Source organism: Ambystoma mexicanum, chromosome 4q (genome assembly GCF_040938575.1).
Source record: "Ambystoma mexicanum isolate Mex_15411 chromosome 4q, UKY_AmexF1_1, whole genome shotgun sequence".
NCBI lineage: Eukaryota > Metazoa > Chordata > Amphibia > Caudata > Ambystomatidae > Ambystoma > Ambystoma mexicanum.
In genome coordinates, this window is record NC_090928.1 from 143,689,394 (window position 1) to 143,703,967 (window position 14,574).

The 14,574-nt window shown below is 48.9% G+C and overlaps 1 protein-coding gene across 2 annotated transcripts in view; it reads right to left on the reverse strand.

The window, feature by feature from the left end:
• Positions 1-14,574, reverse strand: part of KATNA1 (katanin catalytic subunit A1) — a 438,379-nt gene that overhangs the window by 230,979 nt on the left and 192,826 nt on the right. For both annotated transcript variants that reach the window (XM_069607673.1, XM_069607672.1), the window contains one exon: positions 14,230-14,335. In XM_069607673.1, coding sequence (XP_069463774.1) covers positions 14,230-14,335 — 106 coding nt within the window. The remainder of the gene's footprint in view (positions 1-14,229; positions 14,336-14,574) is intronic.

The window sequence follows — 14,574 nt, forward strand, 5'->3', positions numbered from 1 at the left end:
GGGCGGACGCTGACAGGTCCAGGAAATATCGGCCTCGGCCACGCCGGTGCGACGAGGATCATCCTGCACCAGGACCATCTGAGTTGATTGATGAGTCGCAGCAGGAACAGGCCATCCCAGGTGAATGAGAAAGCATCGCCCATGCTCCGCGGCTGGGGAAACCTGCTGGCGAACCTCCGGCACTTGGTGTTTGTCGCCGCCGCGAATAGGTCAATCTGGGGATTGCCCCATTGTTTGAATAGGAGATCCACTTGATCCTGCCGCAGTTCCCACTCGTGGCACGAGCACAGCTCCCTGCTGAGTGAGTCGCGAAGGTGTTCTTTATTCCTGCCAAATGGAAGGGTCCCAGAAACATCCCCTGGGCAACGGCCCCAGTGCCACAGATCCTGGGCCTCCTTGGACAGGGCTGGGGATGTTGTGCCCCCCCGTTTCCAGAAATGGAACATCGTGGTGGTGTTGTCAGTGAAGATCCTTACCACCGTGCCCTTGAGGGACGGAAGGAACGACCTGAGAGACCAGAACACGGCTCGGAGCTCCAGGACATTGATGTGCAGTGACCTCTCCTCCTGGAGCCAAAGGCCTCGTGCGTGGAGATCTCCGGTGTGCGCTCCCCATCCATCCATGGAGGCGTCCGTCGCCAGTCTCCTGATGCGCTGGGGTCTGGAAGTCCATACCCACCCCGCCAGATGTGCGCGGGTGCCCCACCACCGGATCACTTGGCGGAAGGTCTCGTTGAGCAAAATCCGGTCTTTGAAGTGGCCAGTCGGTTGCATCCAACAGGCGTCGAGGAATTCTTGCAGTGGACGTATCCGCAGCCTGCACAGGCGCACGAGGTAGATGCATGAGGACATCATGCCGAGCAGGGACTTGATGGACCTCACCCTGGCCGCGTCCATGGTTGACAACAGCTGCACCTTGCCAGGATGACCTTTGTCCTTTCCTCCGACGGAGAAGCCAATTGCGCCACTGTGTCGAGACTTGCGACGGTACCAAGTGGGATTTCGTGAAGTTGATCGAGAATCCCAGATCTGTGAGCAGTTGGACGGTCTTTGCTGTGTGCACGACGGCGAGTTCTCTTGTCTTCGCTCGGATGAGCCAGTCGTCCAGGTAGGGGTAGATGTGGATCCCTGCAGGCGCAGCCGCACCACCACTGGTGTGAGGCACTTGGTGAACACCCTGGGCGCCAACTTCAATCCGAAGGGAAGGGCCTTGAACTGATAAGTGTCGCTCTTGGACCACGAATCGTAGGAACTTTCGATGTCCTTTTAGAATGGGGATGTGAAAGTAGGCATCCTCCAAGTCCGTAGGCATCCTCCAGCAAGTGCAACTTCTGGGACTTGATGTACTTGTTTAGACGAGGGAGGTCAAGGATGGGTCACCATCCGCCAGTCTTTTTCCTTACGAGGACGTAGCGAGAGCATACTCCGGAGCCCCGGAGCCTCTTTGGGACGAATTCGATGGCCCCCCTTTTTTTTAAGCATCACTCATACCTCCAGTAGCAGTTGAGGGATGTGGTTTTCCTTCCTGGCCACAGGTGGAATACGGGGGCACTTCCTTAGAAATTCCATTGTGTGCCCGTGGGCCAGGGCATCCAGCACCCAACGGTCGGTGGAGATGGACTCCCACACGCTGATGAAACTCGCCAGCCGGCCTCCCACTGAAGTGCTCAGGTGGGGGCCCGACGCTACGGCCGGTTGAGTCCTGCTTGGCCGCAGCCTTGCCGCCCTGGCCTCCTTGACGACAATGACGAGATCCTCCTGTCTTGCCGCGTCCTCTGTGGGCCTCCTGCAATGAGGAGCGGGCCGCCTGGCGGTATGATGAGGAGCCTCGACCGAATCCTTTGGCGGCACCTTGCTTGCCTCCGGTGTTCGGAAAGGACGGCCGTCGCTGTTGAAGGACACCTAAGGCCCGAGCAGTCTCTGTGTCTGCCTTGATGGCCTGCAGTGAATCATCCACTGTCTTGCCGGACAGGTTGTTTCCGTCGAAGGGCATGTCCAGAACACTGGTCTGAACGTCCTGGCGGAAATCGGTCACCTTGAGCCAGCCGCGCCGACGGAGGCAAACGCTGTTGCCCATCTGGCAAAAACCAGTGTCAGCAATGTCCGTGGGCACCGTAATGGCGTGGTCCGAGGCCACTTCGTCTTCCTGTAGGATCTCCAGGACCTCAGCCCTCTTGTCGTCCGGGAGGAAGTCCAGCAGGGCAGCGATCTTAAACCACAGCTCCCTGTCGTAGCGTGCCACAATCACGAGGGCGTTGGCTGCTTTAATCATCGTCGCCGCAGACGAGATGACCCGCTGTCACATGGCGTCCAGTTAGTTCCCTTTGCTTTCCGGCGGGGAAGTCAAAGTTGAAGCCTTTGCCCCAACTGCTTTCTTCTTGGCTGCCGCCGAGACTACCGAATCCGGGTACGGCTGAGCCCTAAGGCACATGGGGGCGGAATCCGGGACCTGGTACTTCTTCTCGTACCGGTCTATCTTAGCAGGAGCCGTGGACGGGTTCTTCAGGAGCATCATCCCCTCGTCCCAGATGTCATCCAGTAATGGAACAGAGAGGACTGTGTTCCTCTTGACCTCACGCTGTTGGTAGAGGAACCCTTCCTTCTTCTGCTCTTCGGGGCAGAGCTGGAAAAGCTCGGATGCCCTGGCGATCATGGCGTGGAAGGAGCCAATTTCGTCGGGCGGGGAGGCCCGAGGGGGTGGTGAAGGAAGGTCCATCCCGTCGTCATCCGTCCTTGTCTCATCCCCCGGAAAAGGGGAAGGAGATGAAGGCTGTGAAGGCCGTGCAGGCGGGAAGGAAGGGAGGGTATGGGGGGGGGGGGGAGTTATCCTCTGCTTGCTCGGTGAACTTTCCGGCTCCGCTGGGTCATCCGTTGGGGTAAGGGCAACCTTGTCCTTATCTCCGTACACAAGACTGAATCGCCATGAAGATTGCTCCCGAGTTGTCTTGCGGCATCGGCACCGGCTGTGACGGAAGCGACGGTTGAGGATCCTCCGTCCCCTCCACGGCGCGCGGCTCCCCGTCAGCACCGCCATCACTTTCTTCGTCCGCCTCGTCGGGATCCCTCCCGTAGGACCGGACCTCCTCGAACTTTTTGTTCAGGATCTTTGCGATCCCCGCCAGCTCCTCTTCAGGAGGTGGAACCTGTGTCCGTAATGGCCACCGGGCCCCCCCTCTTTTTCCGCCTGGGGTTTCACAGGGGTCTTATCGATGGGCTGAAAAGGGAATTCCCTCTGCGGTGGCAAGGAAACTCTAGGCCCCGAGGTCACCTCCACTGGGGTATCCTCCCGCCAGGGCCGCCACGACTCCCTTGATAGAGGCCTTAACCGGGTGAATCAGGGCCTTCGCGACCTTGGGCGTGCCCAAGTCCTTCACCTTGGGGGGGCAGTGGGGGGTCACTGCCTCACTCCCCCTCGGTTGTCTGTCGGGATCGACCGGGGCTTCTCCCGAAGCTTACCCGGGTTCTCCGACTTCCTCTTTCCCGAGCCAGAGTGTTGGCTCGTGGTTGATGGCGTCGGTGATAATGCGCCCTTCCTGGCAGCTGAGGAGCCCGACCGATCGGCGCTCCTGATGCCCGCGGACTCGCAGTGCTTTGCCTTTTGTTGGGCCCCCGTCGCCCGGGCGTCCTCAAAGGTCTTACAAGACCTCTTGGACTTCCTCTTCTTCTCACCTGCTGCTGGGCTCTTCCCTTGTAGCCAGTTGATGAGGCGGGTACGACGATCCTTTATAGTCCGTTCGGACATGTTCTTGCAAAACGCACAGTCCTTCTCCACATGCGTTTTGTCTTTGTGAAGGCAGTAGAGGCATCGAGAATGCTCATCCTCCTTGAAGAAATTTTGTAATCCCCATCCAGGGCAGCTCCTGAAAAGCTTGGATCCGGGTGTCGTGTTTCCTTTATCCTGGGCCATGTCCATGCGGGGTAGGCCTCAAAGATCTTCCGGAATCCTCCAAGAAGCGTAACTCGATGAAAACATCACCTTTGAGGGGTGTAGAAATTCCGAAATGGGTCCCTGTTGATCGGAAGTAGAATCGGTGGAGCTTTAGGCTCGATTGACTGAAAAAATGAGATTAAACTCTTTGAAAAATCTCAAAACGCAGTAAAAGCTCGAGAGCTATAGCACAAAGACTCCCAACACTTGAACGTGTGGTAAAAATCTGAAGATGGCTGCCAGAGGAGGGGCTTAGGTAGGGGGCAGTCATTGGCTGGGGGGCAGTATGACCCAGAGACCAGTGATTGGTTACTAGTAGAAAGACAGTTCAGAAACGAAACTAATTTTTTTCTTTACCGAGGATTCCAAGCCTGACGACAGGGAATATTCATGAGCATGTGAATCCATGCCAGACTCCATGCTGGAGAAAGGAGCAGTTCCCAAAGTTGCCAAGTTAAGCACAGTACCTCTTGCACTGTGCAAGGATGTAGAAAATTAGATATGAAGGATGGAGATTGAGGATGTGATAGAGACGATACAGACCTCTGGGTGGCCGAGTCCCATTGTGGTGGTTAAAAAGGCAAATGGACAAACAAGACTCTGCATCGATCTCAGGCACCTCAATAGCATGGTGGTTGCTGAGATATTCCCTCTTCCAAGGATTGATGATTTGTTGGCGGGGGTGTCAGGTGCAAACGTTTTTTCAATACTTGATTTGAAATCTGCCTATCAACAAGTAGAACTCAGAGACGCTAGAGATCTCACAGCTTTTATAATGCCCATTGGTTTGTTCAGATGTGTGAGAATGCCATTTGGACTAGTGTCCGCTGCCAGCGTGTTTCAAAACATAATGTATAAGCGGTTGGGGGATGAAGTTGGAGTGATGTTTTATCAAGATGATGTTTTAGTATGTGGGGCTGATGAGAAAGAACATGAGGTGAGGCTCAAGAGAGTTCTGAGAACTCTGTAGAAAGCTGGATTAGCAATTACTAATTTAGAGCTGAGAAAGTAGTCTATTTTGGGCATGAGCAATCTGGAAGTGCAGTCAGACCCAAAGAAGATGCTATAGAGGCGATTAAGAACATGTTAGCTCCCAAGAATAAATCTGATGTATTGTCATTTCTGGGATTGATTGAATTCTATGGGACATTCATTAGAGGATTAGCAGATAAAACTAGGAACATGAGGAGGTTGACGCAAAAAGGGGTCAATTTTAAGTGGGATGAGAAATATGAAACGGAATTTAAAGATATAAAGCTTGCAGTAGTTAATGCACCCATTATGGCAGGATTCGAAGAAAGCAGGGAAACAATTATTTTTGTTGACGCTAGTGATCATGGCCTTGGCGCATTATTGATGCAACAGGACAGACTAGCATTACATACCATTGTGTTTGCTTCTAGAAGTCTCAAGGATACAGAAACCAGGCATTCAGTAGTAGAAAAGGAAGCACTGGAATGTGGGTAGGGATAGACAAGTTCAAGAGGTTTATATGGGGGAGAGAATTTGTGGTGTGTACCTATCACAAACCGTTGGTGAGTATATTTTCGAAAAAAGGATTAGAGGGTGTATCTCGCCACATAATGAAATGGCTAAGCTCCATGCAGGGTCTAAGGTTTACCATGGTACATTTTTTTTTAAAAACAATTTTATTGATTTTATTCAAACAACAAATAAACCCAACTCGACATACAGTGGTTACATATCTTGCTCGTAAATACACATATATTGTTACTTTTTCGCCCACTGTTTTTCCCGTCCCACCCCCCTCCCAAGCCTACTGTCTCCCATTGTTAGACTCCACCTCCTGTGGTGGGGAGACCTCTCCTGCCGCGTTTATTGAATCATCATGACTTGGTCCATCATACGTGGGCCCAAATAGCTCTGCTATTAGCTATCTCCACCCCTCTAGGGCTCCGGCTTCACCCTCCATGTCTCCTTTGCACGCTTCCTGCCATCCTACTGTTTCTGCCTCCGCCCACTTCTGCAAGTCCCTCCACCATGTCTCCACTTTGGGCTTATGGCACGCTTTCCATCCCATTGCAATCCTTCTCGTCGCCAGTACATATGCCAGATCTTTCAATTTGCTCACATGTTTAAGCTTCCGCGGTCTGGGGAACCCTCCCAACAAACAAGCCCACGCCGTATCCACCTTCATGCGGATTCCCTGGTCTTCCATTTTCTGTGCTAGATCTCTCCAATATTCCGCTATCTGTGGACATGCCTAGAACATATGCACCATTCCTGCGTTTTCCTCATTGCATTTAGGACACACCTGGCTTCCAGCATTCTTAAATTAAGCTACCTTCAACGGCGTCAGATATGCTCTGTGCGTTATATACAACTGTATTTTTTGCAGCCTGGCATTTCTCGACACTTTCTTATGATACCCCTGAGCCCTTTCCCACATCCCGTCACTCATCACATGTCCTACTTCCTCCTCCCAGGCCAGTCTGAGTTGCACCACTTCCTTGCCCACTTGAGTCATCATCATCTCGTACACTCTAGATGTTTCATGCCCACCTTCTGCTATATCATATATCACATCTAGTGTGGTGTCCGGTTCCTCTGCGAGTTCCACTTCGGACCAGGTATCTTTTATTCGTTGCACCATCCTATGATATGCAATATATTGTCCAGAGCTCAACCCCGTTTGTTCCACCAGATCTTCAAATTCCAATATTTTCCCCTCTTGCCACACATCCCCCAGTGTTGCTATTCCTACCGGTTCCCAATACTTCCTGATCGTTAACCTAAGTTGCTCTTCTGTTCCCATCATTGTTACTAGTGGGATTTGCGGAGAGCACAGGGCCGGCTTATCCATCAACCGGCACGCCCTCTGCCACATCCCCCATCCAAGACCCAACATCCCCGGGCGACCTCTCAGCTCCCGCTTGGGTAACCATATCATTTCTCTCAAAAAATATGAGGTGCAATCTCCTTGATGCAGCTTACATTCTAAGGTGGATTCCGCAGAGAGCCATTTGGCTACATGTTGCAACTGGCTCGCTACATAATATACTTCCCAGTTGGGTAATTTAATGCCTTCTTTCTCTTGTGGGTTTTGGAGTTTCCATAGGGCTAACCTGTTCCTCATCCCGTACCATAGGAATTCCCTGCAAATACGGTCCAGCTTAGTAAAGAATTGCCGGGGTATGGAGTATGGGATGTTCACGAAGCAATGGAACAGTCTAGGCAATGCCACCATCTTGAGCATCGCCCCTCGTCCCATCATTGCTAAGGGGAGTTTTGCCCAGAACTTCATGCTGTTTTCCAGTTTCTGAACGTTCTTTCTGTATTATGCCTATGTTCGGCTTCTACTGTATGATGTACATCTATCCCAAGATACCTAAAGGTTGTGGCCTCCCACGGTATTTGGAGTACTGGCAAATTCTCCGCCAAGAGCCCTCTATATCTGCCCAGCGGAAACACACAGGATTTACTTAGGTTCACGGCTATGCCCGAGAGTTCAGCAAACCTATCTATCACTTCTAATACATACTGCAGATTTTCCTCTGGGTAGCGCAAATACAATAACATGTCGTCTGCGTATAGAGAAATTAAATGTGATGTTTCCCCAACAACAATGCCTATTGCGTCATATTGCTGCCTCAGATCAATCACCAGGGGTTCTAAAGCCAGAATATACAACATGGGGGACCAGGGGCATCCCTGTCTGGTCCCCCTACCAAGTTGCCACCTTTCAGAAATCACAGTTCCTGTCTTCGCTCTCGCTAATGGCTCACTATATAGAAGTTCTACCCAGTGAAGATATCCTGGTCCCATACCATAGCTGGCAAGGGCCGCCTTCAGCCAGGGCCACTTGACTGAGTCAAATGCCTTGATAGCATCCAGCGACACTTTCGCCATTTCGCTAGTGTTCCCTTCAGTATGTTCGATCACTCAATGGAGTCTCCTCAAATTATTCGAAATATTTCTATTTGGGACATATCCTGTTTGATCAGGGTGGATTAATTTGGTTATGACCTTTTTCAATCTGTTTGCTAACACCGCTGTTAAAATCTTACTATCTTGGTTCAACATCGATAGGAGTCTATAGGAGCCACAGTCACTGCCAGGTCTGTCGGGCTTGGGGAGTGGTATAATAACTGCTTCACGCAGTGATTCCGGTAGTCTCCCAACTTCATATGCTTCGTTAAGCATTTCCAGCAGTGGGGGGAGAATCTCTGCTTTATATGCCTTATAAAATTCACTCGGGAATCTGTCAGTTCCCGGGGTTTTACACGTGGGCAGCTGCCTCACCACTTCTTCTAACTCTTCTAGAGTGATCGGGGCATCTAGCACCTCCCTCTTCTACACTAATTTGGGGTAGCCCAATATCGTTCAATATGTCTCTTATTCCCCCCCTCTCGCTTCCTGTCTCATCTCCATACAAACGTCTATAGTAGTCTACAAATTCTTGGTTAACCCCCTCCTGCGTGTCCACTACATCGCCATTATCTCTCACCATTGTTCTGATTGGGGGCCTAGGAGTCTCACTTTTGTAAAGCCATGCAAGGAGTCTTCCTGGTTTGTCGCCTCCAGCATGTTATCTTTCTATGTATTTTTTATAATTGAGGTTACATAATCTCTCCCAACATCCTGCACATTTCTGCTACAAGCCCAGAGCCTTTTGTATATCTGCCTTAGTGTTACTGCCTCGTTCTAATACCCTCTCCAATTCCTTCTCAGAGTCCTGTAATTCGGTTAGAATCCCATCCTGCAGTCCTTTAGACTTGGCTATGGCGATTCATCTCACCACCACTTTAAAAGCTTCCCAGAGTGTGCCCGCTGTCTTTACACTGCCAGTATTTCTCTCGAAATAACTTATTATTTCCTCTCGCATATCCTCCCTTAATACGCTGTCTTTAAGAGCTTCTGCACGCAATCGCCATGTGGGTATCCTTCCCGTAGGGGATCGGTATTGGCATGTTAGCAACAGTGGCGAGTGGTCCGAGAGGACTCGAGCTTTGTATTCCGCCTGCGGTATTTCGGTCAGCAACTCCTGCGTGACAAATATATAGTCCAATCTTGTATGTAGGCCCTGTGGGGTCGCGTAATGTGAATAGTGTCTATCCTGCGGATGGCATGTTCTCCATGCATCTGTAAGCCCAAACTCCGCCAATAGTGCGTGTAGTGCCTTTGCAGCCGGGGTGGGTCTGACTATTTTAGTGTCTGATCTATCAATGGTGGGGTTCAACACACAATTGAAGTCCCCCCCCGCAATATGCCCCCCCCACGCTGCCACTAAGCTTATTATACAGGGTCCTAAAATACACAGCTGTATCTTGATTCGGAGCATAAGTATTAACAATGCAGATCTCTCTGTTTTCCACCATCCCTCTCATAATCACCATCCTACCATCCGCCTCCATCTGCGATCTCAGCAACTGAAACGGAACATGCGGGGCCACCCATGTGATTACCCCTCTTGCATAGGCTGAGTATGTTGCCCCCACCATTGTCCCTCTCCATTTTTTCCATATCACTTCTAGTTTGTCTTTCGTTAAATGAGTTTCTTGTAACAGGGCTATATCCACTTTGTCTGCGTAGGTACATCATGACCTTGTTCCGCTTCAGATAACTATTGAGCCCTCTAGCGTTCCAAGTGACTATCTTAAGGTCTCCCATGGTTCATTTAGTTTCCCGTGAAGTGTAGGCTTACCCCATAACTCTACCCCAACTATAACAAACCACAGCACAAAACCCCTTCCCTCCCTCCTCCCCACCCTACTCCAACATTTGCTCAGTTCCATCCCTGGATCTCAGGCTCCCCCGCGTTTGGGCCTACCCTGGTACCCCGGGCCAGACCCCAGCAGGGCGTCACCCTAACTAAACTCTATATGGGGGATGTACAGGTTGGTCCTGCAAGGCTCCTAGTTAAAGTCTAAATTGCAATATTCGCGGATCATGACTATATCTCATCTCGACAATACCATTCCGCTGGCTACTTTAGTGACTATAGTCAAGTCCCAAGTTCTGAGACCCCTGGTGCCCCTCTCGTTCATTACTTGTCCGCATCACCTCCTTCTCCTGTCCGAACGTCCGACTCCTGGGGGCAGCCCTGCGTGTCGAGCCATCCCATGGCTTCTTCCGGAGTTTCAAAAAACATAGTTCTGTGCTTATGAAAAACCTTCAGTTTGGCCGGGTAGAGTAGCATGCATTTATGACCCGCTTCTCGCAATCTCCTTTTGACTTGCCCAAAGTTCATTCTGCTCTGCTGCACCGCCAGGGTATAATCCGGGTAAGCCGTTACGATTGCCGAAACTCTCTGTATTGTCCCACCTTTGCAAAAGTGTTCCAGGATCCTTTCTCGGTCCCTGTAATTTAGCGATCACCGGCCTAGGTGGGCCTCCTGGCGGTGGTCTCCTCGTTAGGGTCCTGTGCGCCCTTTCCACCGCGAACCCCTGAGACAGCACTCCCCCAGTGATTTCTTGTAGTAACATTGTTTCAACGAAATCCATGAGGTTATGGCCTTCCGCTCCTTCCGGTAGTCCAACAATACGGATATTATTCCTCCAGGCCCACCCTACTGCCTCCTCCGCTCTACTCTCCAGATTACCCACTCGCTGTACCAGGGCGTGAAGCTCTGATCGGTTAGAAGCACAGTCAGTCGTGTTAGGGCCCATCTCCTTCTAAAGGTTCTCTGTGCGCTCCGCTAGAGACCGTACGTCCTGTTGTAGCAGATTCACATCCTCCTGCACTGCCCAGACTTGGAGCTCCATTGCTGTTTTTAGTTCTGCCACCGCCAGTTCAAGCCTGGTCTCCCAAGCCGCCTTCAGATCGGCGATCGCTTCGACGACCTGATTCGCGCCCATGGTGGCACTGCTCCCAGCTTGGGCTTTTGGCTCCTTCCGGGCCTGGTGGCGTCTTCGTGTATTCCTCTAATGTGGGTTGCTTACTCTTTAGTCTTGGGGGTTTATTAGACATGGCGCTGTGCCTATGAGTTGTGAAGCAGCCCCTTTACCCGTGGTCCTCAATCCCAGCAAGGGTGGGTTCTCACTGTCTTCAAAGGGCCGGTGGTATCTGCTAGTTCCTTCGATCGCCCACGCTCCGTTCGGAGCACTCCACCAGCGTTTTGCCCTTTGCTTTTCTTCTCCGCGGCCACCCGGACTGGGCAATGTGATAGTTATTTCGTAACCCTAGCGCTCTTCCTCTGCTGTTGTTGAACAGAGACAACTCCTCCGGCTCAGGGGTGCGCCCCTCGGGATCTCTTTGTTCTCATCCGCGGCCATTTTGGTGCCCTCTCTGCGGCCAACTTCTCGGGACAAAGTAACGATGCGGCCGTTCCTCCGCTCTAAATTTGCAGTCAACCTGCTCATACTCTGCTTTGTGCCTTCCCACGCCTGGACATACTTTTGGGCCACCACTGACCCAAAAAATATGCGTCTCTTGGTCAGATCAAGTTGTCGGATCACGGAGCTGGCAGGGTTTCCAGCCTATTCCATGGCTGCCAAGCCACGCCCCTCCTACCATGGTACATCTTTCTGGTGGAAACAACGTAGTAGCAGATGCATTGTCGAGATGTGTGGAACAAAGAAAAGGTGATTTGCGAACCATAAATATGGAAGATGAGTCACTGGAGATTTTTCAGGTACAGAACAGCAAAGGACTCGGTGGAATGTGGCATGCAATGAAGATGAGGTATATAATAAAGTCTTCAACATGGTAAATGGCAACAACATTAAAGGAATTGATGAGGGTTTTGCCCCAGTGAAGGAAGAGTTATGGGTAGAAAATAACTACTTGTATCATTGGCATCAATTAGTAGTTCCGAATGGTATGAGAAATGCTGTTATTGAACTAGCCCATGTGGGGAATTTAGGTGTGGCAAGAACAAACGGACTAGTGAGCAGATTTTTGGTGGTTAGGATTAGACAAAGAAGTGGAGGATCAGGTGTTGGAATGCTCAGACTGCAAAGAAGGAGATAAAGGTCTCTCAGTTCAAAAGGTTCCTATGGTTGTTCAGGGCAGTCCCAAGTTACCATGGGATGGGGTGGCACTAGATTTGCTTGGGCCTTTTAATATAAGGGGAGCTAGAGACACATATTTACTAGTGGTTATTGATCTTCTTTCAAAGTGGCCTGAAGTATGTGTTCTTAAAGAGATTACAAGTTTCAAGATTTTTGAAGTTTTGAGGGAAGGAAACCCAGCACCCATCTATGTCCTGGGTTGATGGGGAGGTCAAGGATGGTAAACGCAGATGTGGATAGAGTGAAGGACAGAATGCAGATAAGTGGTGGCAAAGCTAAACGCAGGTATGATTGGATAAATTGTTGCAGGAATCAAACTGTCACTGAAGGTGATTGGATCAAAATTAAGCTGTCAACTAAGGTACGGAAAGGTTCTCCAATATTTTCAGAGCCCAAATTAGTAGTGAAAGATTTTGGCTCATCTGTTTTGGTGGAAAGTGGAGCTGTATGGAATAAAGAAAGAGTGGCAATCGTCAAAAATGGTGCAAGAAATAAGGAGGAGTGATGAAGAGGTCAAGTTTGTTGGAGACTAGCTTTGCTGACATATTTTGTAAATAAGCATCATTGATGAAAGGGTCAAGTTTGATGGACTAGCTTTGCTGACAAATTTTGTGAACAAGCATCATTATTTGTATGTATGTAATGTCTTTGAAATAGAGCTCAAATGTTTCATTTATTGTTACATTCAGAAAGAAGGGAGTTGTTAGGAAAGGATATCTCCTTTCCTCTTTGATTACACTCAGTTCATTCATCTGTAACCTCAAATGTGTAACCCAGAAAGTCACCAGCAGGGGGGCTTTCTTTTTCAAGTTCAAAGCTGTCAATATGGGCTCAAATGTAAAATAAAAACATTACAGAAACTGTACTAATTTACCACTCTCAATTCCCTCGCTTTATTAGGAAAGTAAATGCCAATCTATAGCAGCGTGTTACTAGATCCGTACAAGAAACAAAAAGGTATGTTCTCCACCTTTGGATCAGGTCATTTAAGGAAGGATGCAGTGAGCGTTTTTACCCAAATTTGCTGTTCTCATTTGTAAAAGCAGGGACAGAGTGCTGTCTTCCAGGAGCAACTTTGGATCGAATTACCCAAAAACAGATTTGATAAGGAAAGAAAGATGAAACTGCACAGTAAACTAGCACTTAATTTTAAGAAGAGAGACAATCGCCAGGAAGAAAAAGCAGAAAGCAATCTATAACAGCAAAGGTCTGGGTCCCTGACAGCGAAATGCTGACTTGTGCTAAACTAAATATTAACTATTTAATCTGATTTTGTTGGGGTTCCACAGAAGAAAGGGACCCACCTGGAAACTGCGTTCAAGCTGTATAATGTGAAGGCACTGTAACACCACTATAGCTGCTTAGGCGCTCCAACGGAATTTCATTTAAGTTGAATTACAGATGCAAATACAATGGTGGAAACAAATTCTAAACCATATGAAAATAAGTAGGTCCATGTATCATGTGGGGACAAACGCCACATTAAGCCATTCACACACAAATATTTTGCAACTTTATAAGATAACACGTAACTTATAACAATATACAAAATTCCAGTGCCTTCAAAAGGGCTTTCACTATAAGATGGTAATCATGTCTTCACAGGGTACTGTTAGGAAAGGATATCTCTTTTCCTCTTAGATTACACTCAGTTCATTCATCTGTAACTTTTGCCTCCTGGATGACATAGCTGTGTGTGACATCACACATCCAGGCTCAGTGCTCTTAGAACATCCACCCTGGTTACTGTCTCCATGTAAACTTGTTATTGTTATGGTTCAGGGTTGAGAATGTGAAGGAGGTTGAGAAGCTCCAGCTAGAGGGTGCTGCCAGAAGCCACCTGAGGCTGGTGGTTGTCTTGAAGATGATACTGAATAAACGTCCTTTGGCAACGTTTACCAGCAGTAGTTCCTTTCACTATCAGATGATGTCTGCCACCACACATAACGGGTACATAACCATCTTTTGGTTTATGCAGTTTTGTTTGGCTAAAAACAAGACAATTCATGACCAGAACCAATGCAATTAGGTTAACACAGTATGAATTATTATAGCGGCCACCCCTTTTGTGATTGTAGCAAAATAATCCAAACAACCCACTGGAGCTAATCATTTCATGCTGGTAGAGGTATCATCTCTATTTGTATACATTATTGCATAGTTTTGCTATTTTATATATATATATACACACACACACACACACACACACACACACACACACACACACACACACACACACACACCCCCCCCCCCCCCCCCCCAATACAGACAGCAACAAAAGTGACTAATCAAAGGACAATAAAAAACAATTTTAGAAAAATCACCTTACTTTCCACGGCCTCCTTATCCCCTTAAAAAACTCTGGCATCCACATAGGCAATACAACAGCTTCTTTCAATAGTTTTTTGGCTTCTTCCAAGTCTGCAATGTCATCCCTAGGGAAAAAAACAGAAAAGAAACAAGAATAGTTGCTAGAAATATGGGCAGTTTAACACAATTACTTTCAAAAGCTGCCCATCTTTATTTTGATGGGTTTAGGTCATTAAAAATAAACTTATGCAAAAACAGCAAGAAGGAGGACATGAGAAAATGCACCACCAAAATATTGGTACACCTACCTTTCTAGTGTTTCTTCTCAGATGTAATTCGGGTTTTAGAAAGGAATGGAAATCTA